A 27,758-nucleotide genomic window follows, 5' to 3' on the forward strand; every position below is an offset into this window, starting at 1 on the left:
GGGTGGGTCTGTTACATCTGGGCAAAAGCTGCGATGCAGATATGGTCCAGGCAGAAGCTTTTGGGGTGGCGAGAGAGACAAACGCCATTCAGTTGCTTTGGGCTGGAGAAATACATTGGACATTGGAAGGAACCTTAAATATTTTGATAGGATGTTGCCCAATTGGACATTTCTCCACTTTTAACATGAGTAAGAAGCTGAGTGATTAGGATGAAATCCACACAGATGCAAAAATATAATTTCCCTTAGCTTTGTGAGAATGTTGAAATAAATGCCTACTGAGGGAGGATCTCAACTTCAAGCATCTGGATTTCAAACTACTCAGGCAGAAAGCCAGATCACTGAGCCATGAGTGCCAGCAGGGTAGAGCTTAATTTTCTGAGGTTTCTCAGGGCTGATGGGGTGAGCACACATAGGCTCTGCATTCAAAGCCTGTCAGTCACATTGGAGGAAGGGTTACTGAGCAGATGTCTTATCAAAACTGTCCTGATGCTTTTCAATTTGCTAATTGACCTAATGAATCAGCTCCTCAGCTTATGTTAATTACCAAGAAAAGGGAGGATGCCTTCTAGTGAACCACAGCCTGGTCTGAATACTCTACATTTCTTTTTAAAAAGCTTTTTAAAACAGATTTATTTATTTTTACTGGAAAGGTAGATTTACAGAGAGAAGGAGCTACAGAGGGAAAGATCTTCCATCTGCTTGCTTGTTCCCCAAGTGGCCACAATGGACTGTGCTGAGCTGACCCAAACCCAAGAGCAAGGAGCTTGCCGAGTCTTCCACATGCGGACAGGGTCCCATGGCTTTCGGCCATCTTGTACTGCTTTCCCAGGCCACAGAAGAAAGCTGGATGGGAAGTGTAGCAGCTGGGACACGGACCAGCAGACACATGGGATGTGACACTTGAAGGTGGAGGATTGGCCTGTTGAGCAAACACACTGGCCTGACTCTATATTTCTTTTAGGCAATGTCTGATATTCCCTACAAACTGTTAAGTATTACAAAGGGCAGAAGATATGGCTGATTATTGAAAGGAAAGGAAAAAAGTAAATTTTGGCAATCTGGGTATTAGAATTAGGTAATAATTGAATATTACTACTGTTAAAATGCTAAAGAAAACAGAAGGAAAAGAAAGACAATGTAGAATGTTCATTTTTCAATGGGAAATTTCAAAAAGGTGTAATCACAAAAAACAAAAAAGCAACTCTGAACATCATTGTGGTGCAGAGTGTTAAATCACTGTCTGGGACACTTGCATCCCACAACAGAGCACTGGTTCAAGTTCAGGATACAGAAGCTGTCCTTCCAATCCAGCTTCCGGAGATGAACCTGTGAAAACAATGGAAGATGTCCCCCCAACTTAGGCCTTGCCATCCATGTGGGAGACCTGAATTGAATTCTAGGCTCCTTGCATTAACCTGACTCAGTCCCATCTGTCAAGCCATTTAGAAAGCGAATCAGTAGATGGATAATCTCTCTTTCTCTTCATCTCCGTGTGCCTTTTTAATAAATAAAACAAAATGTTAAAAAAAAAAAAAAACAAGCAAAGAAGCTTCTAAACAAAGTATTGTATACGTTAAAGGGCAGAAATCAGGAAGCAATGATTTGTGAGCCAAATCCAGCCAACTGCCTTGCTTCTGTGGCAAAAAAAAAAAAAAAAAAAAAAATTAAACAGCTTTGTTGAGGTGTTCTTGTGCTAGAAAAACAATTGTCCAAAGTCATACAGTTTATAAAATGTAAAATGTTTACTATTTTCTCCTTTACCAAAAAATGGCTAGGCCTGTTCTGGATCTATAAATACACAAAATTAAGACAGTTGAACAAAAGTTAAAACTTTTCAATTGTGGAGTTGAACTCAGATCTCAAAACCTTTAGCATGCTGTTCCAAGTAAAATTCAGAGGCTTCTGGTCACTTTAAAGAAAGGAATGCCCTTTAAGTTTCCTTGGTATTGTTGAGTTTTTGCACTGATGGCATTCAGAAGGTGAGGACTCTGCTAACCATGTGGAGCACAGCAACTAGATCTCAAATGCATCAACTGATGTGTTTCGGGTAGTTACAACGAGGTGTCAATGTTATTTCATAAGTAGGGTATGTAACTGGAAATACATTTAGACCCTACCTAGATTCAACAATCCTGATCCTGAAAGTATTTGAAAAAAAAATTTTTCCTGAACATGCACAGTCTCTTACTCCTAGACATTACGTTATAATAAGCCACTTTCATAACATGAGTATTGTATTGGGTGTAACAGATAATCTATCGGTGATTTAAAGCATAGCAGATGATACACACAGATTACATATAAATACTATGCTAAATACATAAGGAACTTAAGCATCTTCAATTTTGAAAACTAAATGGCTGGAAAGTGTCCTGTGGGGTCATGGAATCAGTCCCTTGAGGTAAAACCATACATACGTATCAGTGCCAAATCAATTTGTAATTAGTAATAATAGTAACTCATACTGTTAAATGTGTAGTATGGGCTGCTAACAATTACATTTTAACTGAATTTGGACAGCCTCCATGTTGGTAAGAATTTCCATGCAACTATAATGTTCAGCTGGGATTAAGAACTAGCTTCTCACTGTTTTCCCCTCACTTGCTATCCTGCAACAAAAATACATTACATAAAATTTGCAGAACTATTTCTAACTGTGTGTGAGTTATTGGTAAATATTTAAAAACTAGAACTGTACAAATTCAAAACTGATATCTTTGTTATTTAATAAATAATAAGACTAACATGCTTTTTGGCTTAATAAATATATGCCATTAACCAAAAAATGTGGTGACGATTGTTTTCTTTTTTCTCTCCTAGATACGACACAAGAGTAAAATGTGCAATGATGATTTGCTCAATGAGATAATTGCCAAAAATACAGGACATGTGAAGAGTTTTGGTGGAAAGGAACAAAATTCATCTGGGAAAGAGGGAGTACCAGGAAAAAAAAAAAGCAAAAATACATTCCCATTCTCTGTGTTTTGGTCTCTGTCTTTCAGTCCATCCATCTCTCTCTATCTCTAGTACCAACTGAAGCTCTCTTTCATAAAATGCCCACAAACGTAGAAAAATCAAGAAACAAAATCATTAAACCAGGACTCAAGCTCTTAGGACAAATTTTGTATCTGTTTATTAAAAAATTGAAAAATAGGGTTCAGGCCTTGGGGGTGGGGGCAACTGCAGCTCCCTGCAGTGTGGCAGCTGTGGGGGGTGCCCCTGCCGGGTCAGAACCAATGCTGGGGACTCACACCAAAGACACTGCCAGAAAGCAGTGAACGAGTCCTTGACCTCCCCCAGGGCGGCCAGTGCACCAAGTGGTGCCAGGCTTTGCCTGCTGGGTTTTTAAGATATGTAGTTGCTGCCTGGGGTCACCCATGACTAAGGCCAGTTTTAGTGTAGGTGAGTAATGAATTCTGGGTGATTCCCAGTGACAGGATCATGAAAGTTTCAGGCATGCATGGGGACTGAGACCTGGTGGTTTGGAGGGAAGTATCCAGAAGATAATTTGGGTTAGACAGATTCACCAGCCCAATTAGGAATCCAGAGATGGGCTGGTAGCATAGAACATCCCTGATCGCTACACACCAGCCCACACCAAAGCTATGAATGGGGGCCTCTTTGGCAGTGTTGGGTACCATTACCCGACTGGGTGGTGGAGTGGTGGAGTGGTCACATTTGGCAGGGTCAAGACACTATCCAGCACGTGAGAGAACTTTGTCTGGGGGTAGAATCTGTGGGGTTGTGTGGGCCCAAACCTGTGGAAATACAAGTCCCCCTGGTTAGCTCGCAAGCTGCTGTTGGGATGGACTAAGCTAGGTGTGACCATGCCACCTTGCCATCACTCAAGGGTAAAGGAACCCACAACAGTCAGGGCAGGTCAAGGCAGCAGCACATGCATGTGTATCCTAAAACAGGATGTGGGGTGGGCCAGGCTGCCACTGGAAGGGGGCAGAATGGGCAGAGCTGAACAAACCTTAACTCACAAGAAACAACAGAAATCAGGTTGGAGCACAGGTCATGCCAAGTAGGTACTTGCACCTACTGATCTGCGTGAGACAGGGACGCTAAGCCGCAGCATCTAAGGGGCCAGGACAAGTGAGGGGCTCTGTCAAGCTGTGCCAGAGCAACCACTGGCCTGCACGTGATCTAAGGTTGGGAATAGGCCCGGTTGGGGAGTTAAGGGGACACCCCAGCTGGGTTGAGTTTCCCACCAAGGAGCACATGGGCTGGAATGGGGGCTGCATTCTGATCAGGATACGATTATAATCTCACTTGGCAAAAGTGTGGACTGGAACTGGAAGCATCAAGCCGGGCCAGACTCCAACACCATCTGGTGTTCTGCAGGACCAGGGGAGATGTGTGACAGACTAGGCTACGTCTCAGCCCTTACTGAGCCATGTGTGAGCTGTATGGTGGTATGGAAGAGCCTTGGCTGGGTTGAAACATCCAACAGTAAATACCAGATTGGGTTGAAGGCCAGTCAGGAAAAGCCACTGTTCCTGCTAGAACAGGAGGTGAACTGAGTAAGGCTGGCTCATGGACCCACTGGTATGTGCGAAATCTGGCACTGGGAGAGTTTCTGATGGAGGAGCCTGGACAACTTCTCTTGCAGGACACAGTCCCTGCAGGTAAGCACAAGAAGCACAATAGCAAACAGCCCAGAACAGGCAATGGTAATTATCCCATTGGCTTACACATGGCATGGGTTGGGGGTAGACCAGGCTGACCCTGTTCACATCACCCGCTGGTGAATTCGAGCACCAGAACAGAGTGTGGGTCGAGCCAGGTTTGGTTGCAACACATACCAGTACACATTAAGGAATGCCAAGGTGAGATGAGCTGTACCAGATGTGGTTGCAGTGCCCTAACAGCACAAGTGATAATCAGGGGGAGGAGGCAGAGCCAACAGGGGAATGTGGGCTGCCCTGCTGGACAACTACTTCCATTGGAAAGTGTGAGTCGGGATGGGGGCAGATCATATTAGGGAGGGCTATAACACACCTGTGGGCCTCATGTGAGCTAGATGAGAGAAGGGCCATGGTGGGCTGACTGTTTTGACTGGTGCAAGCAAAAATTAGAGTGGGTGAGGGTTGGTTGGGCTTGGCCGCAGCATTAGCTGGCAGAGGCTGGCACTTGGAGCTAATTCTGTCAAGTCAAATGCCAGAATCACCTGGAGAGTGCACAATCTGGGAGTGGGTGTGGCCTAGAAGGGAAATAGTGGGCACCTCCCTATTGGGTTACCACGCTCACTGGAGAGCACAAAAACCAGGACAGGAGCAGGGGTGGCTAGACAGAAAGGGCACCTGCCAGTAGGTGTATGGGCTGGATAGTAGGTTGGTTGGGTTGAACTAGGCTTCAATGCCCACTGACATGTGCGAGAGCTAAATGGGATATGGGACAGACTGGACAAGCCTGCAGTAAATACTGGCAAGCATGGGAACCAGGGTAGAGGGTAGAACTGGTAGGGGTTATGGGGAGTCGCCCCAACTAGGCTGCAGCTCACACTGGTTTGCCTGAGGACTGAGTATGAAGTGGGCAGGATCGAGCTGGACTACAACACCCATTGGTTCACGAGGAAGACAGGGCTGGAAGCAGAATGGACCCAGCAATCCCAACGACCAGCATGTGCATAAGCTGGTGTCAGACAGTGTTGGAGTCTGTACTAGCAAACTCACACAAGAACCAGGTCTGAGATCATCTCAGGTGAAGTTTGTTTGGAGATCCCTCCAACTGAACTGCTGATTTTAGAACCCCAACCATGAACAGACTGTCAGCCAGTGGACTCTGAATAGGTTTCATCACGATTGGAACGGTGAGATTGGCAGCAATCCAGAACTGATGAACTATCAAAATAGTTTGAGCAGGACCCTTGGAGCATGCCTCCCATTGGGGATCTGGGATGGGGGGGAGGTTGGGAGGGGCTTTTCCCTTTGTTACTCCCCTAACCCCAGATACAGGGGAAAATGATAATATTAGTGTGGAAACAATGGTATTACCCACTTTCACCCTGTAGCCCGTGACCCTTTGTACCCTAATCAACTAAGTAAGATGATTAAAAATTAATTTAAAAATTCAAATTAAAAAAAATTTGAAAAACAAAAGCAGAATTTTTAAGAAATGATTTTATAGGAACATTTATACCTAACTCTTCCTAGCTCGTTATGGATGGATTTCTAAGGAAGTAGTATCTAGCTTTCTCAAACTTCATCACTTACTCCTCTCCAGAGGAAGAAGTGGCACATTAGCCTGATGCACTTAGGAGGAAGTATTTACATGTAGGTGCAATTCCTTCTACCTATGTATTCATTCTGCCAATTCTACATAGCCTGTTTCATTAGGTATGTGTTTGTGCTTGTGTATGAGAAACACTGTATTTGCTAGTCAGACAAAGCAGTAAGGCTTAGGGAAGCAACAGAATCAGGAATACCATGAAGGAAAATATATTTCATTCCAATTTCCTAGTGATGTAATAGAGTAGATGATGAAATTGATTGAGTTAAGCAGCATTTGAAACATATATTAAATGAACGATTGATGTGATCCTTAGGCATACTCTAGATTTGTGTATGCACTTACATGTACAAGTGTATCACCTCTCTTCCACCCTCTGTCCCACCTATGTACCTCTTCCTGTTTAATTAATCTATTACCTATCTGTACATGCATATTGAGCTTCAAAATTTTATTGACTGCAATGCTTTAACTTCAAACAAATATTCTGCACACAATGATATTTCTTTACCCTTTACAAACATTTGTAATATATTATCTGTTTCTTCTGCAAAACTAGAGATCTTAACAGGATGGTACCATCTCAATTTTGTAAACATCAATCTAAGTCTTGAATGAAATGATTTAATTTTTCTAAAGGAATGGAGCCAGAAAATGCTGCCTTCTAGCACCAGAGACTAGGGAAGATAACTTTGGATCCATAGCTTTATTTCAGGAGGGTATATGACAGAAAAAAAATGAGGTTTTAGGGAAATAATGCTTTTGTATAACCTTTACTCTTCCCACCCCTCTTAAGTGGATAGCTTTTATGTAGATCTTATGTCTAGTCAAACTGAGACAGCAACATCCACTTTGCAGGTTTTCTGAGAACTGGAATTTATTTATGAAATTTCCCAATTGAGTGCCTGATACTTTTCTAGGAGCTGAACTCAAAGACAGTGTTTTCAAAATTACAAGATCATTAAGGTAATATATACATTGGCTGTCAAACTACTGATGGTTCTTTATGGAATTCTCAATTTAAGGTTTAATTTCTTCTATTTCATTGAGTGAGTCTGTCTCTGTTATTAGATGGTTTGCAATTACAGGATGTGAATTTTTCAATATTTTTCTGTACGAAACACTGAATTCAGAAAGTAGGAAAAATTTGCAAGAAAAATGATTCACAAATTATTAAGAATTGAACCATATTTTACTTCTTCTATGGAATTATTTTGATTCATTACCATGATGAAATAAGAACTGAATATGGATATAATTGGATTAAAAGAATCTAAGGTTAATATCAAAAATCAGAAAAAATAAATATACAAAGTTTTTCCTTATATTTAATAAGGGTTGAGTTATTTCTAATAACTCATAATACTTCATTTTAAATATTCTGTCATTGTATACATTTATGTATACAAATGTATCTGTACTTGTATACATACATGAAAATACATACAAATACCTGAAAACCAAACACTATCTAATACTTTTATTTATCGAGTCAATAATTAATTGATTATTATTTGGCCCATCAAGAAACACATCTGTTTGCACTTGAATTCAATTCTTATGCAAGACATAAATGTAAGCATTTATATATGTGTGTGTATATATATTATATACTTTATAAAGATGTGCTTATGACAGAAACAGGACTGTGTATAGTAAAATAATCATGAATTACTGATATGCACATCAATAATTACATAAACACATATATGCAGTAAGGTCATATGGAAGTACTATTTCTCAACTCAATAATTCGCTATATAAACATATTTGACAATATTTGGTTTTTATATTTTTTTCAATGCCTCAATGTCAAACTTCAAGAACAAATTTGATGCTTCTGTTACATCCTCATTGTTTTTTTTTATCTACTGGAATGTTAATGAATTTCATTTAAAAATGAGTGGTATTTTGATATATGTCAAATCATGATCTATCAAGTGAATGATAATATATAGTTTAACTCTAATAGTTAAAACAGAGTAACATATTTTGTTCAGTTCTTTCCCCCTTAAGACAATACTTTCCTTTAGTTAGCAGGTTCCATAAAAAACCAAGGACCTAAGAATAAAACAATTTCGTACTGACTTACAAAAATTAGCTGTCTATCATAATTCATTTTCCTTTAGGCATTTTTTTCAGAAATTTTACTGATCCGATTGTACAACAGAAGGTTAAATTCTCACACATAAATCGTCAACAAAAAATAAACAGAGCAAGTACTAAAGCTGGCTGTGCACCTACTGAATGCTGCAAGTGTCTGTACTCATTTGATATGCATCTTGCAAAGCTTGGCTGTTCCCAGAAGGCCACTCCATGAAGACGGAGAGAGCAGCGTCTGCTAGTGGTGCCTGTGTGTCACAAAGAGCAGAAAAAAGCTTTGTAATAGGGGTGCTTGAAGGCATCACATAATTAGCAGGCAGGGTGAATATGAGGGTTGTACCTTTTTTGTTTTTGAAAAACATGCACACAAAATCATAGTTGTGATGGTTAGTCACACTAAGAAACCATGACATCAGCATTATTTTGTACATCTTTCCACTGGCTTCATTATGGAGCATTTTGGTCAAATTATTTCATGACATGCTTATTGAAGAACTTATAGACACAGGAGAAGAAGCATGACTTCACAAACAAACGTAGCATGCTTTTTTGTTTTGGATGGAAATCATCATCTGGATTTGGGTGACTTATTCTACTGTACCTGTGGCATTCAGTGGGCATTGATTAAATGCTAGGTCGCCTGCTGGAGTCCTTTTCCATACCATTGACATCAGATAATCCTCTGGGCATATTTCATAAGGTGCTGCAATTTAAAACAGAGAACTGAATGGCAGCTGCACTTACCTTTTAGAACACTGGCAATAAGCAGTTTTCAATTGCATCACTCTAACAGCAGAATTCTTCCATTTCCTTTAAAATATACTCTTTGTTGAAATGTTAAAGACATTTTCATAAACAAAAACTCCAGGTGTTATTTAAGTTATTATAAACTTTTCACATAGGTGCAAGCCGTTTTGAAACTGCTCACTGTATAGACTTTTAAAAATCATTTGGATCTGTCCTTAATCAAACCCACTCAAAAATGAGTCTGAAATCTCTCCACTGCACGCGCGTCAAGGTGTGTACAATAAAGTGATAAAAACAATAAACCAAAACCAAGGCAGAATTATTAATTATTCGTGTTAAAGATAAACACACGTAAACACCAAATAAGTATGTTTAACTTTTCATTTCTTCAATCAAGAGCAATGAAGTCAACCTTCCAGTATTGCATTAGAAGAAACATATTTAATAATGCTGTTATTATATTCAGTCTCAAATTAACTGTTGAGGGAGAAACTTGAAGGTAATTTAATAATATAAGACACATAAAATAAAATACCACATTAAAACCACATAATCATGAAATAAGGAGATTTATCTGTATTGTGTTTTGATAGCTTGCTCCTAATTGAACACCTTGTATAAAATCTTCACACACGCCATTAATGACTCGTGCTCTTTACCATCCACCTGAGGTCCTGTGTGGCTTTTACCGCTTCCATATCACCTGCACCTAATGGTAAGGCCAACACAGAACGGGCTCAACTTGAACAGATAAATGAGTGACTACGGGATTTCATAAGTGCTTTTTAAATAAACATAAACATTTGAACAAATATAAAAATAAATAAAGCATGTATATAACACTTCTTACTTTATTCCAATAAAATAATACCTTGTGATGATACATTTTAAGCATCTAAGAAAATAAGTAAATTTTAAAGTACCTAAATAAATACATGACAAAATGTGTATATATTTTATATATATTTATGTGTCTTTATATTTTACATATGTAAATACATGACAAAAAGAAGATAAAATGTCCTCTTCTAGGGATAATATGGCTTCTAATCTGTGATCACAGTAATTCTATTGCTACCAATACCACTTAAAATTTATGAACTAATTATGCTACATTATTTTTATTAGTACATATGAAAGCAACTGGTTACACTGAACTTCTTGTTAAATTTTCTTTATAATAATCCAAGACCCAATGACTGACTGACATAGGTGAGCATTCTAGAGCTGAAAGTGTAAACTACTCCATTCCACGCCCTTCCTTTTCACAGTACAAGTCCTGGAGTTCCCAAAGAGGAGGCTCCTTTGAGGTGACTGGGCCAGTAGATGCAGCAGTTGTACTGAAAACCCTGACTTCTCAGTGGTCTTTGCTTTGACTTCCTTCTGCCTTGTTTGCTACTTTAGGTTATTCAAGACAGTCTTCTCATCTGAGTTTATGTACATGCTGTTTTCTGCATTCTTTTTTTTATAGATTAATTTATTTAGCTATTTTTTTATTTGAAAGGTAGAATCACAGAGAGAGAGAGAGAGAAAGAGAGGGAAAGACAGATCGATCAATCATCTATCCATTGGTTCACTCGCCAAATGGCCACAACTGTCAGAGTTTGGCCTATTTGAAACTAGGAATCAGAAGCCTCTTCCTGGTCTGCCATGAAGGTTCAGGGGCCCAAGTCCTTATGTCTTCCTTTGCTGCCTTCCCAGGCCACTAGCAGGGAGCTACACCAGAAGCGGTGCTTGTGGGGCTTGAATAAGCATCCACATGGGATGTCAGTGCTGCAAGTGGAGGCTTAGTATACTACACCATGGCCCCAACACCTATTTTCTACATTCATATTAAACCTGGCGGTGCGGTCTAGTAGCTAAAGTCCTCACCTTGAATGCACCGGGATCCCATATGGGCACCGGTTCTAATCCTGGCAGCTCCACTTCTCATCCAGCTCCCTGCTTGTGGCCTGGCGAAGCAGTCGAGGATGGCCCAAAGCCTTGGAACTCTGCACCTGCGTGGAAGACCTGGAGGAGATTCCTGGCTCCTGGCTTTGGATCAGCACAGCACCCGCCACTGCGGTCACTTGGGGAGTGAATCATCAGAGAAAAGATCTTCTCTGTCTCTCCTCCTCTCTGTATATCTACCTTTCCAATAAAAACAATTAAATCTTAAAAAAAGCACACACACATAGGGAACTACTTCCAAACCATGGAATCTTTACTTGATGTATGGTTTGGCAGTTGAGTAACTTTCACTAGCTTCACTTTCATAAAATGCTTCTTCCTCAGCTTGCCAATTAACTCCCTATAACTCTAATGGTTTCATCTCAGTACTCACTCACTGGACTGTCCCTGCAGAACTTTCTACTTTGACATTTTTCTCCGTATTGAAAACACATGGTCTCTCACACACTCACCAAGTCCTTGGGTCGCTACTAATCTCATTCTTTGTATTTTCCACGGTATCATACCTATCTTATCCTTTCTCTCTGTGTCCTTAAATAATTTCAAACATGCTAATTATATTAATAACAATGTTCACATTTAGTTACTGGGTCCTAACATGCAAGGACTCCTTTAATCCCCCTCAACTATCTCTCAGCTAGACAAAACAAATATCCTCACTGGTAGGTAAGAACTAGAGGCACAGAGAAGTGAATTAGCCCAGAGGAAAAGCCAAAGTTTAGAAATGAGGCCCTGGTGACAAAGTCACTGCTATGGAACCAAATCATGCTCAGATTAACGCCATTGAAGGAGATACAGTGGAAATGAAAAAGGTTAGTAAATATGGGCGTCCCAGTAAGAATTCAATCATCTCATTTCTGATCCCACACTTGGCTTGTGGTAGTGCAGTTATGCCCTTAGTAACAGCTATGAATTAGAAATATAAACATGTTTTTTGGATTTGGATAGTTTCTTGGGTTTTAACACTGGCAGAACCAGCTGCTGAGCGGCAGGTTTTACTTAGCTGCCGCAAGGAAATCTCAAAGTCAGGCCATCTGCATTGCAGCCCCCAACACTTTTTCTCGGTATTGCTGTTTGTTTGCTACCTTTCATTTCCCAACTCTGCTGATGCTTTCTTCGTCTCGGGCTTCTATCCTCTACTCACGGTTCTGATCTTCACCATCTTTAATTCTGTAGCTACTGCTTACCCAAGCATTCATCCCATCCTGTTTGAATTAGAGAACAACCTCATCACAGTTCATTCATGCATTTAATCTAACATCCGCTATTTACGGAACATCTCCTATTCATATTTGTTTACCTAACATGTCCTATTCTGGAGGAAGACAGTGGTGCAGGCAGAGAAAAGCAGTGTTTCTTGGGATCCTTTCAGTTCAGGCGAGGAGGTAGCAATCAAACAAACGTACAACTACTTGACTACGATTATGGCTGACACTTCAAACAAAGATAGAATATGGTGCTTCAGTCTAACATCTGAAGGACAGGTTTCCTGTCATACTTTTTAATGACTTTGCTAGTGTGGGAGAGGTACGTGGTCTAGGAAGAGAGAATCGTATCTCAACAGGCCTTGCAGCAGAGCTTCTGCTCACTGACGGTGGAGTTGGGAAGAGAAGAGTAGAGTAATAGCCATGAGACACAGACCAACAGTGTTTCCTGCTGAGTTACGTAAGCAGCTAGTGCAGAACACAAAGCAAAGTTCGGTGTGACATAATTTTTAGTTCTAGACTCAGTTTGCCTTCTGTGGGCAGATCTAATAGAAGCAAGACCACGGAGAGGACTAATACAGTACTTCAGACCTGATATGATAATGGTACTAAATACAAAATAAGTAAATACAAGCATATTTTTCTTGTGGATTGAAAGGTGTGGGAAAGGGGAGACAAAGGAGTCAAGATCAATCCCTGCTTTCTGAGCTGATGAAATCAGGCATCAAATAGTGACATTCATCTTTAATCCAATTTTTCAGCCTCATCAACAAAGTAATTTCTAAAATGAAGTTTAATCCCATAATTCATTGCTTAAAACCTTCCCATGCTTCTCCAGGTCTGACAGGATAAAAGTAATTATGTTCAGTGTGATAAAAAAAAAAAAGGCCTTTTTAGCAACCCCCAATCTAGCCATCCCACCAAAGCTCATTTTTAGTCTCCGATTCATCAACCACACATAATTACCTGCCATCTCCTAAACAGCTTATACAATCACATTTACCTTTGTAAAAGTTGTATCTATCTTTTATTTAGAATGTGCTCTTCCTTCATCTGGATAAAATTTCTATTCATTTAAAAAATAGCTTAAATGATGTATTTTCCCCCAAATATTTTTACACATTGCCAACTGCATATACAGCTATTAAAGTTGTTATCTCAATCGATTGGAAGTATTCAACTACGTGTATGAACCTCAATTTTAAAAAGATTTTTGCTTCTCAAAAGACAAGCTGAACTCCCATGAGCACATAGTTTCCAACATTCACCACTAGATGGCAATAATGACCCAGCAGGCTGAAGCATTTACTGGGACTTTAACTAAAACTGATGAAATGCAAAAATCAAGGTGTGCAGAAGTAGTAATTACCTGCTGGGAAATATGGCTCAGTGTGTGAATTTTTAAAAACAGTCATACTTGGCATTGGATTTTATATTTTTCTACAGGGACAATGTTTAGCTCTCAGTCACAAGGTCCTCTGTGCCTCAGCTGTCACTTTCCTCTTTGCTTTATCACTAGGTACACACATCTCTGATCCTTCTCAATACTTCAAGCACCCTCCTCCTCACAGCTTATGTTCTTGTTCTTTCTGCCTGGGATACCTTTTCTCACGCTCCTCAAACCTCTGCGTGGTTCATATTGCCACCACCTTAGCCCTTATTCAAATCTCTTTTCAATGACTCCCTCATCATCTGACTCTCCGGCCCATTTTTCTGCTCTTCTGTTCTCCTAAGCACCTGCCATCTTGTAATGTCCACATACTAGGCTATTAATTTATTTGCCTGCTTTGGATAAAGTTTTGGTTTTCAACTATCCTAGTTATTAAAATTACCAATAAAGATGAGTGTGAAAAAGAATGAGAACATTGTGTTTTGAAATGTGTGTGTGGGGAGGTGGAGTAGGTAGAGATGGAGAGAGAGATAGTTGATTTGGTATTAAGCAAGCAGTCCACTTAGGCACAGAAAGAGAGAAGGAAGTTAGTTACAGGGGCCAGTGCTGTGACTACAGCCTGCACTGCGGACATCCTATGTAGGCACTGGTTCAAGTCCCAGCTGTTCCACTTCTGATCCAAGACCGTGTATGTGCTTGAGAAAAAAGTGGAGGATGGCCCAAGTCCTTGGTCTGGCCCATTCCCTTCCACTGTGGCCATTTAGGGAGTGGGCCAGTGGGTAGAAGATATCTCTCTCCTTCTCTGTTTGTAATTCTGCCTTTCCAATACATAAAATAAAGTCTTTAAAAAAGAAGTTTGGTACTATAGTGATCTTAAAAATAACTGAAAAGAAGTTTCCAGGTTATCAGTTCACAATGCTGATTTGAAGGGTCTGAGTAATCTCTAATGGGATTCTGTATAAGATTTCCTGATGTTCCCTACAAACATCCTAGCTCTGGTTAAGGAAGAAGGTGGCTATGTGGTAGTTTTTGCACTAACAGCACTCAATAATGAAAGTTGATTTCTCTTCATTTTGGTCTTCAAACACAAAATATTAAAGACAAAACAAAAAACATTAAGTTGCAAACCTAAAGATGTTCTACTGTAGGTTCATGAATATTTTGATTTATTATGCTTCTTGGAGAAAAATTAAAGACAGAAATGACAAAAAGCAGGCGGAAAAATCAGATTCAGAGCTACAATCCAGTTCAGGACTTTTCAATTTTTTAAAAAAAGTAATCCATAAGATAGTTGTGTTTATGTTTACATATGCAAAAGTAAAACAAAGAAGGCATCAAAATAATAATTCTACTATACTAGGTTTATAAAGTCCTGATTAGTAAGAACCTTCTATGTCCTCCTCAATCATCAAGCACTTCCTGAGCTTGAGCAATGCACCAATCAGCTTGTTGAACACTACATAAACAGTGTGAGGACATGAAGGCAGGTTGCTCAGTTCCCAAGATGAGCAGGAAGACAATCTGAGGAATCAGAGTACAGAGGGATGCCTACTAAGATTGAAATATCCTAGCTGATGTAGCAGTACTTAGGGGAAAGCATGTCACTGGGAGATTTCCAGAAGGGATGTCATAGCTGAGGTCTGAAGGAGAAATGGCAGCTCACCTACGAGGACGGAAAAGTGCTCCTTGCAATCACACCTGAGAAGATATGGAGCAAAGACAACTGGATACGTGTAAGTAATTGGAGAAGTTTCAGAAGATGTTGTGTATAGTTGGGAATCAGCAGCAGCAGGTGATTTTTAAGCAAGCAGGGTTAATGAATGATGTCAGAATCAGAAAGCTTGGATTATCTTAAGGGCAAGAGACATTTATTATACAATCATAAACACTACATTTGTAGCTTGGAGACTGGATTGAAAAGAACTGAGTCAGGAAGGTTTGTGACTATCTCCCTGGGAGAAAGAGTGTCGAGTCACAGGGGCTGACAATAGGAAATTGATGGATTCAAAAATCATTGAGACTCTGTGTTGATATGAGGTGGCGGGAACTCATCCCTGAATTCTGGGATTTATGAAAAGTCGTGAGTGGTTTTCCCCTTATTTTTCTCTCCTTACCCCAGGAACAACAAGAAGAAACAGCAAATGGAAGCAATGAATTCACCCAATTTTCCCTAAACCTTTGATCCTTCCCACCCTGATCAACCATGTAACCATTATTTTAAAAAATGATGAATGAAAAAATCTGTTTAAGAGGAAAATTAACTCACTTCTGTGGCTGACAGAATATATGAGGTAGGAAGAGACAAAGAAAAGATGAAAATCAAATTTCCAGCCAGAATGTTTGCTTGCTAATCTCCTGAGCTGTAACATATGAGATGGAGATACGTTAGAGGATGAGGTGCTGAAATATTGTTGGGCTTGAGATATCTGAACACAGCCAGGTGTTACCCAAAAGTCAGTGGATATATGGAGCCAAAGCTCAGCAGAGAAACACAAATGGCGGCAGATTTTCTTTCTGTTTAATGTTATTACCTGTGTGTATTTTATAAATTATAAAATACCTACTTAATTCAGACTTTTTAAAAAGAAAAATATATTATTCTGTGGGAATATGGACTCTTATTTATGGCCCTAGCAAAATGCAATAGCAGCTTTGTTCATCAGTGAAAGATCACACAGTTTGCCCTTGCTAGTGCAAATATAAAAACTCATTTGTAAGCTACAACTGTACTTGAAGTTACAAGTATGTAGTTAGCATTCTCCCTTAAAACAGGTAGCAATTACCTAGAAATTTGCTGTTAATCTGTCTACTCAAACTGATTTCTGTCTCTTAAAAACAGCAGAAATTATACAGAGCTTAAATCAACTGGATGCGGAAAATCAGTTTTTACTCCATATGTTAGAATTTCAGCAATGAAGAGAAACAGATTCTAAATTGCAGCCCTGAAGCACATTTAAAAAGGGAAAACGTGCATTTCTGCTGACCCCACCTAAGTCTCACTTGCTGATAATTCATAAATTCCTGCGTTCTGGGAATTCCCTGTGCAGGGGAATGCAGAGGAAAATAAGCGTAATCAGTCTCTATGTTGACATTGTTCACAGTTCTAATTCTAGGGTTTGAACCCACTCAAGTGAGGAATCCCTGCTGCTGGGAGGTTGGATGGAAAAAGAATATGTGTGAAGTGTGTTTCATCACAGCATTCCTCATATAGAAATGCTTTTTATATCTCTCAAGTTGATATAGTATATAATCATAACAGTAATTTGCAAATCACTATGAGTTAGTTACTCTTCTAAGTGCATTATATATTCAATTAATCAAGTTCTCATAACAATCTCAGAAAGTGAATGAGATTGCTGTTCCCATTAAAGCAGAGGTATGAGCATGAGCACTGTCAGTGGAAAAGAAGCAGATGAAGACCAAACAGCTAAAATAATTCTCAGATAAATCTATGCAATAGGGATCAAAGTCCTTTTTCTGTTAGAGTAGTAAGAGATTTTTTTATAATCTATTTGTGAAAGTAGTTTTTTTAAAGATTTGAAAGTCGACAAACCATGAACCTAAGTGTAAATAGTGTGTAGTGCCTGCTAACTTAGAATGTTTTTGTTTGAGAGAAAAAAAGAAGAAGACAGAGACAGAACATTCCCACCCTCTGATTCACTCCCCCAATGCTCATGATGGTCTTGGTGGGTTAGGTCTGAAGGTAGGAACTCAATGCAGATCACCCATATGGAGAGCAGAAACCCAATTACTTGAAAAATGATTACTGCTTTCTAATTTCTGTGTTAGTAGGAAGTTGCAGTCAGGAGTCCACACCAGTTACTGAATCCAGGTACTTCAAAATGTGACATTAGTATCTTAGCTTCTAGACTTAGCAAACTTTGTATTGTTATTGTTTAATTTCATACTTAACCTAATAAAATGTAATTCCAGTTCTAATATATTGCAAAGTTAATAATAATAACTATAATTTTGAGAAATAATCCTAAGTAATGATTTACTACACTGAATTGGAATAAGTTTGATATTTGAGTGCATTCAAAAATTTTCCATAGCCAGAGAGGATGTGGACCCGAGGTTGGAAACAAGCGAGGACCAGAGAGAGCTCCCCTTCCTAGTCCCGAAGGAAGTTTACTGTTGTTCTGTTTCTGCGGACTGCTCAGGGCTCTTGGCTGTTGTTCTGATGCTCTTGTATACTGCGAGGGAGGATTTGGACTTCTTCCATCCCATGTGATAGATTCAAGTGGGAGTGGATGACCTCAGAGTTCTTGGCTTTCAAGGGCACTCCAATTCCCCGTGGTCTCCTTGGTAGCTGGGTTGTAGTCCTTGGTGCTCATACTGATAGTCCTTGGTGAGAATCCGGGAGTCTTCAGGGTTGGGATACAAGCCTCCTCCTGTCCTCCTGCTCCGCTCTAGGGTCCCCCGCCCCCGCTCTTTACATATGACATCCTGTTAAGAGGTTGTCAGGATCACTCTTGATTCCCCCTATATGTCTTTGTAGTTTAACTATTGTCTAATACTGACCTCGGGTCTACACCCTCTCTGGCAATGACCATAAGGATCGTTCCGGAAACCCCTCAAAACAAACAAATAACCAAATAAACAAACAAACAAAAAAATCTAGAATAGATAGAGAACAACAAGGAAAGTCTAGAATCAGACAGGAAACGGTCAGTGTGAATTCACTTATATCTTACTAGATGGGACACAAAGATTAGTTACTCCTCACTAGGGCATTGAAGATTTCTCTGCACACTCCTCCTTAAAACTGTTCTGCACCTAAACTGTTGACATATGTCTTGTTAGAGTTATAAGCCAGCCTAGACTTCCTGAAAAAAAAAAGCCAGGTTCAGCAAAATTATGCTTCAACGCTATAAAATGCTAAATACTAAAATTAAAATAGACAAGAGACAGCTGAATAGTACCCTATAGCCATTTTAAGGTGTATAGAAGCCGGTTGTATATAAACTAAAATTGAAATGTCAATGAAATAGTCACAGGATGTGGTTAAGAACTTGTTCTTTTTTTTTTAACATATTGGTTACTCAATACTATGTCAATTAATTCCATAATATTATAAATTGTTGCTGATGTCATGTTGGAGCTTTTAATTGATCTGGATGATACTCTGCCAGCTCTACCTTCAGACCAGAGATGGTCTCCCCAAGAAACCGTTGAACTTATCTGGACAATGAGATACTGGACTCTATGCTTGGTATATGCTTGCAATGAAAGAATCTCAACTGAACTTGAACTCTGGCAATGCAGCAAGGTGGAGGGGGAGGGTGAACTTGAACTGAACTTGAACTGTGGCAATGCATCATAGAGGGAGAGTTTGGGTAGGGGAGGGGGGAATCCCAGTACCTATAAAACTGTGTCACATAATGCAATGTAATTAATAAAAAGATTTCCATAATATCATGTTTATTATTCATATTACTTATGGAGCAGCTGAATTTAGCAGGGCTTTCTGGCCTACTCCAAGTACTAGCACATGTAGAAAATTAATAGTTGGAGGCACAGTTTGATAAGCAGGCAAGCTCAAGACTGGAGGTCACTGATCATGGTTTCTTGCCCTCTGAACTGTCTGGAGGCCTAATGAATCACTGAACATACGTATGACCAATCCCAGAATTGCAAGGATCTATGGGACTGAAGAGTTCTGCATTAAAAGTAAGATTTTTTTTTTAATAGCTGAGTAGTATTCCATGGAGTAGATGAACCATAGCTTTCTTATCCAATCCTCTGCTGATGGGCATTTTGGTTGCTTCCATGTTTTTGCAATTACTGATTGTGCTGCTATGAACATATGAGTGCATGTTGGTTTCTCATAAAACAAGTGTTCTGGATATATTCCTAGGAGTGCTATTGCTGATATTGTGGAAAATAAAAAAGTTGCCACATGTTTTCCTACCTCCAACATCTCATTTATTGTAATGAAAATAGTATCATACTATGACTTATAATGCATATGTGATAAAATGTCTATAAGCTAGTTTATCCATACAATTAATTAATAGAACTTTGAAAGAGTAAGAGATTACAATATGTACAGCACTGCCATTACAGTCATTGCAAATTTTTTATTTTCATATTTTTATACAAATGTTTTCATTAGTCCAGTTACACAATTTACAATACGTGACCTATCATGTTCAACTTGGCTCAATGCAGAGGAATGGACACCAGAGGCTAAATGTAGCTTGCTCTTCTGAAATGAGTTAGAGTTCTGGCTAATAGATATGACATAAACATCTGTAATAATGTCTTAAACATAATAAAAGAAACACAGATCAATTTTATAGGGTTCAAACCAGAAAGAGCAAGCATGAGATTATGGGATGTATGAGAATTATTAAGGAAAGAAACAGGTCTTAATGGAAGGGCTGGGCTTCTAAGATGTTCCTGTGTCAGCAGGCAAATTTAGAGGGCAGACACTGAAAGAGTCCAAATGGGTAACAATTTAAACAATAAACAGCAGCATTAAGAGAGAATATTTGCTCTTGGAGTCAGGAATGAGAGATATATAGAACTGCCTATATGATATATAAATAGATGGATCTATTATATGCACACAGAGAAAGCACTAGAAAGCTAGAAGACACTATGATTGGGGACATGTCAATCTCCGGGATCTCACTATAGTCTGAGCCATGCCAGCTTTTTGAGCAAGTACGTTACATAACTATACCTATGAATGGGGAGAACAGTCAGATAAACCTGTGTAGAAGAGATCAGAAACTACTATGAGGGAAAGGAGTACATAAATTGCCAATTAATATGAAACAACTCTCTGCCTTAGCTGTTTAATTAATTCTGTTTGTTTGTGTCTTATTTGAAATTCAGAGACAGACACAGACAGGTATTCAGACATTTCCCCATCTGCTGGTCCATCTCCCAAACATCTATAACATCTAGGACTGGGCTAGTCCAAATGCAGAATCCAGAAACTAACCTGAGTCTCTCACACACTTGGGATCCATGTACTTGAGTCATCAACTGCTCTCTCCCAGTGAGCACATTAGCAGGAAGTCAGAGTTGGAAGCAGAGCCTGAGCTCAAACTTGGCCCTCCAATATGAGATGAGGATGTCTCAAAAGGCATCCTAATCAGAGTGCCACACACTTGCCAACTCCCCCACCACTGCTCCATTTAACAAGTGACAATACTGACTCTCAGAATTAAACTTTGCTGGACTTCATATTCCAGGCTCTTCATGTTGTACTGTTCTTCCCTCACTAGTGGGTAATGCTGAGAAAAGAGAACTGATGGAGGTTGAATCCATCTGTCGAAAACAGATGCAAGAAGGAAGAATTACTTGGGATAATATAAAAATTTGGTCACCACACAGAAACATTCCTCATGTCACAGAGATTCAGTGTGTGTTCCTGGGAAGGAAAGATTTATTAGGCATTTTGCGAGATTAAACAAAAATGTGGAATTGTTCTTCATAGAGAGAGGCAATGGTAGATGTGAGAGGGGGCAGAACAGGAGCTCTGGACAGAATTCTAGGGTCAATCCCAATGACATACACAAGAAGAATCCCATTACACAAGAAGTAAGAAAAACTTGCGGATGCTAATATCAAGAACTAACACTCAGGTTTAATGCCTCAGCAAATGCTGAGCCTTGGTAAATACTAGTCCTCCCCTTTATAGGGGTAGTGTTCACTATTTTTATTTTTACAATTCTAACTGGCTCATAAAAATCTTCATGCATTTTTGCTATAAAAATGATGTAAGATGAAAGGAAGACATTTTAAAAATTAGTCAAAAGGTGCTAATTGAATGTTTCAATTTGGAAAAGATCAGCACTGTCAATTGTCTTATTGGACACGGTAGAGTAATATAAGATTAAAACAAAATTATTTTTCTTTCTGCCATGGGGCTGGGAGGCACTTTCTGAAAGTCAAATCTGATGCACAATCTGCTATGACAAATTCAGATATGATTATTTCCATAGCGACAGGTTTGAAGAACAAACACGCAGTGCTATGTGGTATACCAGCTGACTCTCTTAGACCTCAGCAGCTCTCCTCAGTTCTCCTCATGAGGTTCACTTTTTTCCAAAATCATACATTAGAGAAAGAAATAAAATGCAGTGTCACTACTTTGGAGAATCAGATACTATATCAGATACTTATTAAATAACAGGTGCACTCTCTCTCTCACTGGGTGTCTTCAAGTTCTGATTTATTTGTCTCTACTTTAAAGCCTGAAGTTACTTTGCAAGCAAATACATGTAATATGAAAGAAGTCAATATGTAGTGCCACCTGCTGTCGACACTGAGCCAGTGGCTTGTTTTAGGAGAAGAACTGGTGTGAACACTTGAATGTGACATTGTTTGCTTTGTCCAAAAACATTAAGTGAAAGAATTTGTTTTAACTGATATGGGGAAAACAGAAATTCCAATGGAACAGGTGCTTTTTAACAGACTGGCTTTGATGAACTACCTTGTATTTATAGTGAAATTAGTAAAATGTCAACTTCCTTGCCAGCATTCAATATGTCTGTTTTCTTTAGAAACTAACCACAAACTTAAAAGTGATGTGTTTGGGATTCAAATAATGATTACCCTTAAAGTGAAGCACTCCAAACAATTTTAAAGAGTCTAACATTAAATTTGCTTCTAAAAAAGACAAAAACATTTTTGTTAAAAGTGTTAAGTTCACCAATTCCACTAAATGGGATCTCAGGAAAAAATTAGTGTGAGATGAGACCTGACTCCACCCCAAGCCCAATGTTATACAGTTTCATATTAAATAGTCAGCTGCAAAGCCTTAGAGTATAATATCCCTTCTCAGCAAGACAGCTGATGTGGATGGTAAAAGTAATATGTAAGAAGATACTGTTGTGCATAATTTTGTATTAAATTTGTCCAAATTATATCCATGTAGTTATCTTTTCTTTGTAGAGTTAGAAAAATGAGGAGTAGAGAACTGAGAGATAGATAATAGCTACAGCATCATTGTTTGTCAACAACGACTAGCTAGTAGCCCTATTTGTCTTTAAATGACTTCGCTAAAGAGTATTAGGGTGAAAAATTAATTGACTACACAGACTTGAATGGAATTGTCTGTATTTTCATTATCAACTAATTCTACAAACAAAACCTCATAATTTACAAAGAAGCATGGATAAAATAAAATTTCATAATTCACTTGGGATGCTATGTCAACTTTCACCATGGAGCTGAGGTGGAGGAATATCTATATATCCCTTTCCAATTTTAATTACATCACATTAATATCACCATCACTGTTATTTTACTATAGGTCAGTGGAACTCAAAAGATCATCCGTATACCTGCATCACAAGCATTAACTGAGACCTTGTTAGAAATGTAAATTCTCAGGTGCACCCAATGCTTGTTGAATTAGAGCTGTTGGCAGTCTTTTTTTCAGGAATCTGTACTGTTGCAAGCACACCAGGCAATTCCTAGGTACGCTACTTCAGGGGCACTGCTTCAGTCAAGGACAGGAGGTACTCATAAAGATAGGAGCACAAAGGAAAGCTTTGTGATTCTTTCTTCAGATACTAAGTTGGAAACAACTCAAAAACTAAATGAAGTTACTCTTGTTGGAGAGCAACCTTACACAGATAAAGAATACTCAATCCCTGAATATCTTTTCTCCGAAGTGAAGGATGGGTAACTCACATCACAGAGTGTCACATTCAAATACGTCTGCATTGCATTATTTAAGACAAGTTTTGCATCACCAAAGTTACTGCTGCCCTCCTTTGATAGGAATAGCTAGAGATATATGTAGCAATAATTCTGACAGTACTGGCCTAAGTTGCTATTATCGGGTTCGTTTATGAGAGGGCTGTGCTGCTTCATGTGTTCCCAGACAAAGCAGGCTTGTCTGAACCTGCAGTTTTATTCACCACATACAAAGAAGGAAATCTTATGGTTAAGTTAGGTGTGCTACCTACATACAAATGATAGATTCAGACTTAGCAATTGATGACTGAAGTGCTTTGGATCCTAGTATTGGAATTGCAGAAAACACAAAGCCGTTCCAGCTGAGAACAGATCAAGTAGAGCCACAGGAAGCCAGAAAATTTGCTTAGGCTAATCCAGCAGTAACCATTTTCTTCTGAACAATAGTAAACAGAAAGATACTGGAAAAATGAAATTATAAATTATATGTTTTAATTTTTAGCTACGTCACAAAAATCAGGAGTGATATTACCCTCCTAACATTTTAACCCTTCAAAATATGCCTACATAATGAGACTGAGATAAATGAAAATATTATTTGGTGAGTTTGATTAGTTGAAAACTAAGGACATGTAACAACTTTCCATATTGTTTTCTATCCTATTTCCCAAGTAGCATTATTTTTAAAAAATAAATGTTTAATTCCAATGACTAAGGCACCAATTGGGATGCCTAAGTTTGAATTCAGGTTCTGTGCCACATTCCAGGCATAATTCTAAAGCGCTAATGTGCACTTTGAGTTATCAGATGATGGCTCCCTTAGTTTGGTCTTAGACATTCACAATGGAGCTCCCAGATTAAGTTTCCGCTCCTGGTTTTATCCTTGTCCAACCCAAGTTGCAGATACTTGGGGGCTAATCAGTTATCTATCTATCTATCTATCTATCTGGTTTTCAAATAAATTAAAACAAAAAATAAAATAACATTTATTAGGCATTTTTATTGACACAATGAGAAAATGTTTCAGTAATGAATGACACACTAACTTGAACATTTTCTCAATTTGTATTGTTATTGTGCAAATGTGAAGGAATTTGATAGCTGTGATTAAAAACATCATATTCCTAATCACAAAGGCACTTCAGAAAGTGCACTGGTTAATGGACAAAAACGACAGTTTTATTTTGCTGCAAAAAATTTAATTCCTTTCTTTTGACAAAATAACAATATGACTGCACATGAAGAAAAAAAATTTCAGTGTTAGGAGTCAGCATGTGTATAAAGCTGTGCCTGAACATCAGCATCTCACATTCAGGTTCAATCCCAGTTACTCCACTTCAAACTAGCTCCCTGCTAAAAGCCCAGAAAAAGCAGCAGACAGTTAAGAAACTTCTAGCCCCTGGCTTTATCCTAGCCTCGTGCTGATTTTAATGGTAATCTGACAGAATATTTCTCTCTCTCTCTCTCTCTCTCTCATGCATTTATTTTATTGGAAAGGCAAATATATAGAGAAGGAGATACAGAGAATCTGTCTATTGGTTCACTGACCAAGTGGATACAACATTTGGATTTGAGACAATCCAAAGATGGGAGCCAGGAGCTTCTTCCTGGTCTCCCACACAGGTGTAGGGTCCCAGGGCTTTGGGCTGTCCTCTACTGCTTTACCAGGCCACAGGCAGGGAGATGGATGGGAAGTGTAGCAACAGAGACACAACCACATGGGATGGGGCCACATGCACAGCGAGAATTTGGCCACCAGCCTATTGCACCAGGTTCTCTCTGTCTCTCTTATAAAAATAAATGAATAACTCTCAGAGACAAGAGAGACAAACATTAAAAAAACTTCTATTTTTATATATTCTCTGAAGTCATTGGTATTTTTAAGTTAACTGATAACACAGAATTTTTGATGGACAAGCAATTTTTGTGCATAAGACCAGATTACGAAAAGGTCAAAGGCTTGGTATATACATCTATTTTTATTTCTTATATAAGCATTATTTTGTAGGTTATTTAGGAAATTGTAAAATTCATTGACTATAAAAGTATATATTTCAGAATTTGTAGTTTTTTACATCAGTTATTCAAGTTGCTTATATAGCAATATGAAAATGTTAAAAACATCAAAACAATGGGGCAAAGCAAAAGTGTTTTAACTTTATGTGATAAGTTTTTCAGTCTGCGTTTAATCATGAAATCCTACAAACACACCAAGCAAAAAAGGCATACTATCTCTTTTTATAAACTGGATTGTAAAATATTTTCCAAACAGCAGGTGGCAATCTTTGTAAGTTTGATTTCAGCAGCACTCTCTTCCTTCTCTATACACAGATGAAAGACTGTTTTAAAAGACCAGTTAAGAACCTTAGTATGCTAAGAAGGGCTTAAACAACTTCAAATATTTTTTAAAAAAGGCCTCATTTAATCATGCCTCACTGTCCTAATGAAATTTCTCATGTTTTTGTTTAATGCTTCTTAATTCTTAGGCAGCATGGGAGAAATTCTACAGTGTTAAGCTGCATAGGTATGATTTTCATCAAAATACTTCATGCAAGTTCCATCTTATCATTCTGAATTCAAATGATCTTAAGAATGAACAAAACTAATTTCAACTTTCAAGTTCTGAAAAATCTTCTTACTCCTGAAATCAAGTTTCTGTTAATATTCTTATTCAAGAAATCATCAGGATTCTAATTATGGGGAAATAACAAGTTTTGACTCTTAAATATGTTGAGGAACATATTCTTTTCCCCTCACTTGAACCAATTATGTAAATTGGGAACCAGAACTCATGAACTTTTAAGCTGGAAAGGAAGGTCAAGGATCTTGTAACTCTTCACACAAAACGCCACAGGTCCCTCACGAGTCACTAACAGCAACTGGACTACAACTGGGTCTTTGAATTCTTTAAGATCAGTACTTTCCTCTACAATGCTTATGAAATCTAAATATTTCATCATATCACCTTTTTAATATATTTATAACTATTTGCCTACAGTATCATTCTAAGATCCCGATTCTCACTTATTTATTGAGGTCTCACTGTACTAGTCATATCTTATGGGACGTATGCATATTTTAAAACCTGATTCTCACTTATTTATTAAGTTCCCAATACACTAGTAATATCTTGCAGGATTTATAAAAGTGGGAAGGAGCCTCTGTTCTAGATAATCTCTTAAAACTATATTATCCATAATCTGGTCAGATCTTTTTATGTAAAATCTAATGCAACAGCATTTCCACTCCTCATTGGTAATGAAAACAGTATACTTTCATTTTTTGAAAGTGTTCTTCATGGAAATTTATTTTCACAGTAAAAAACAAGACAAGTGAAAATAAATGCAAATGTCTAAATTCATCTATCAAAGTGAGATTAGTTCACAAGTTAACTTAAATTTTTCTGAATTTCATTATCTCCATATCTTCTCATTTAACTATTTAAACTCATCGTTTTATTCCTCATACAATATTAGCCAATTTGTTTTGATTTGTTTTGTGTTCTCAATAAATAAATATTCCAAAAAATCGTGGCAGAAAGACACTTTTAATTGATTTAACCCATAATTGGTCTTGCTACTATTTAGCAGGTACTTTTCAGTGTCATTTTGCAACAACTTTAAAACTCTGTAGAATTCTTCTATGATACATAAACAAAAGATGCTTCACCTATTATAAAAACAAACTGCCACTTATTACAATTCTTAGTTGAGGAAGTATTATCCTTCAATAATGGCAACATATTTTTAAAATATTTATTTAGTTTCACCTCCTTGGAAAGTAGAATGTCAGAAACATAGAGGCAGTTGTGCGTGCATGTGTGTTATCTTCCATCCTTTAATTATCTTCAAACACCCAAAACAGACAGGGCTGGACCGGGCTGAATCCAGGGGTCCATCCAGGTCCTAAGCATTTAGGTCGGCATATCCTGCCTCCCAGGATGCACCAAGAGAAAGCTGGGTCAGAAGCAGAGAAGCTGTAACTCGAATCTGCACTCAATAATGGACGTGGCATTCACAAGGGGTAGCTTAACTTGCCTGCTGTGCCACAATGTCTAACCCTAATGATGTTTGAAAAATCCTTTTGTTTTTCAGGTTACAAAATTCTTACATTGGAGAGAATTTGTGCTTTTGTTTGTATTTCTCACCAGGACACCGCTGCTCACTGCATCTTCTCACTTCTTCACCAGTTCCTTCACATTGCTGTCCTGTTATTGCTGCCCCCTGGCAAGTCCTTATTCGCCTTTCCCAGCCGCCATCACAGGACTTGGAACATCCACTCCAATGACCCCATTGATTCCACTGACCATTGGCTGCAAGAAATGTGTCATGGAGAATGACAGTAGTATATTGTGTACTGTTTTAAGGATTTTTGTTTTACTCTAAAGATATCGCTGCCCCCTCAATTTTTATTAACATACCCACATAAATAAACTTCAGATACTTGATTTACTGCTCACATGT

General features: G+C 38.5%; 1 protein-coding gene across 2 annotated transcripts in view; it reads right to left on the reverse strand.

The window, feature by feature from the left end:
* The window catches only part of ADGRB3 (adhesion G protein-coupled receptor B3), a 726,224-nt gene that overhangs the window by 414,355 nt on the left and 284,111 nt on the right, over positions 1–27,758 (reverse strand). For both annotated transcript variants that reach the window (XM_004580472.4, XM_004580473.3), the window contains 3 exons: positions 27,443–27,607; positions 8,942–9,043; positions 8,482–8,588 (listed from right to left, as the gene is read on the reverse strand). In XM_004580472.4, coding sequence (XP_004580529.2) covers positions 8,482–8,588; positions 8,942–9,043; positions 27,443–27,607 — 374 coding nt within the window. The remainder of the gene's footprint in view (positions 1–8,481; positions 8,589–8,941; positions 9,044–27,442; positions 27,608–27,758) is intronic.

Source organism: Ochotona princeps, chromosome 1, assembly GCF_030435755.1.
Source record: "Ochotona princeps isolate mOchPri1 chromosome 1, mOchPri1.hap1, whole genome shotgun sequence".
Classification (NCBI taxonomy): domain Eukaryota; kingdom Metazoa; phylum Chordata; class Mammalia; order Lagomorpha; family Ochotonidae; genus Ochotona; species Ochotona princeps.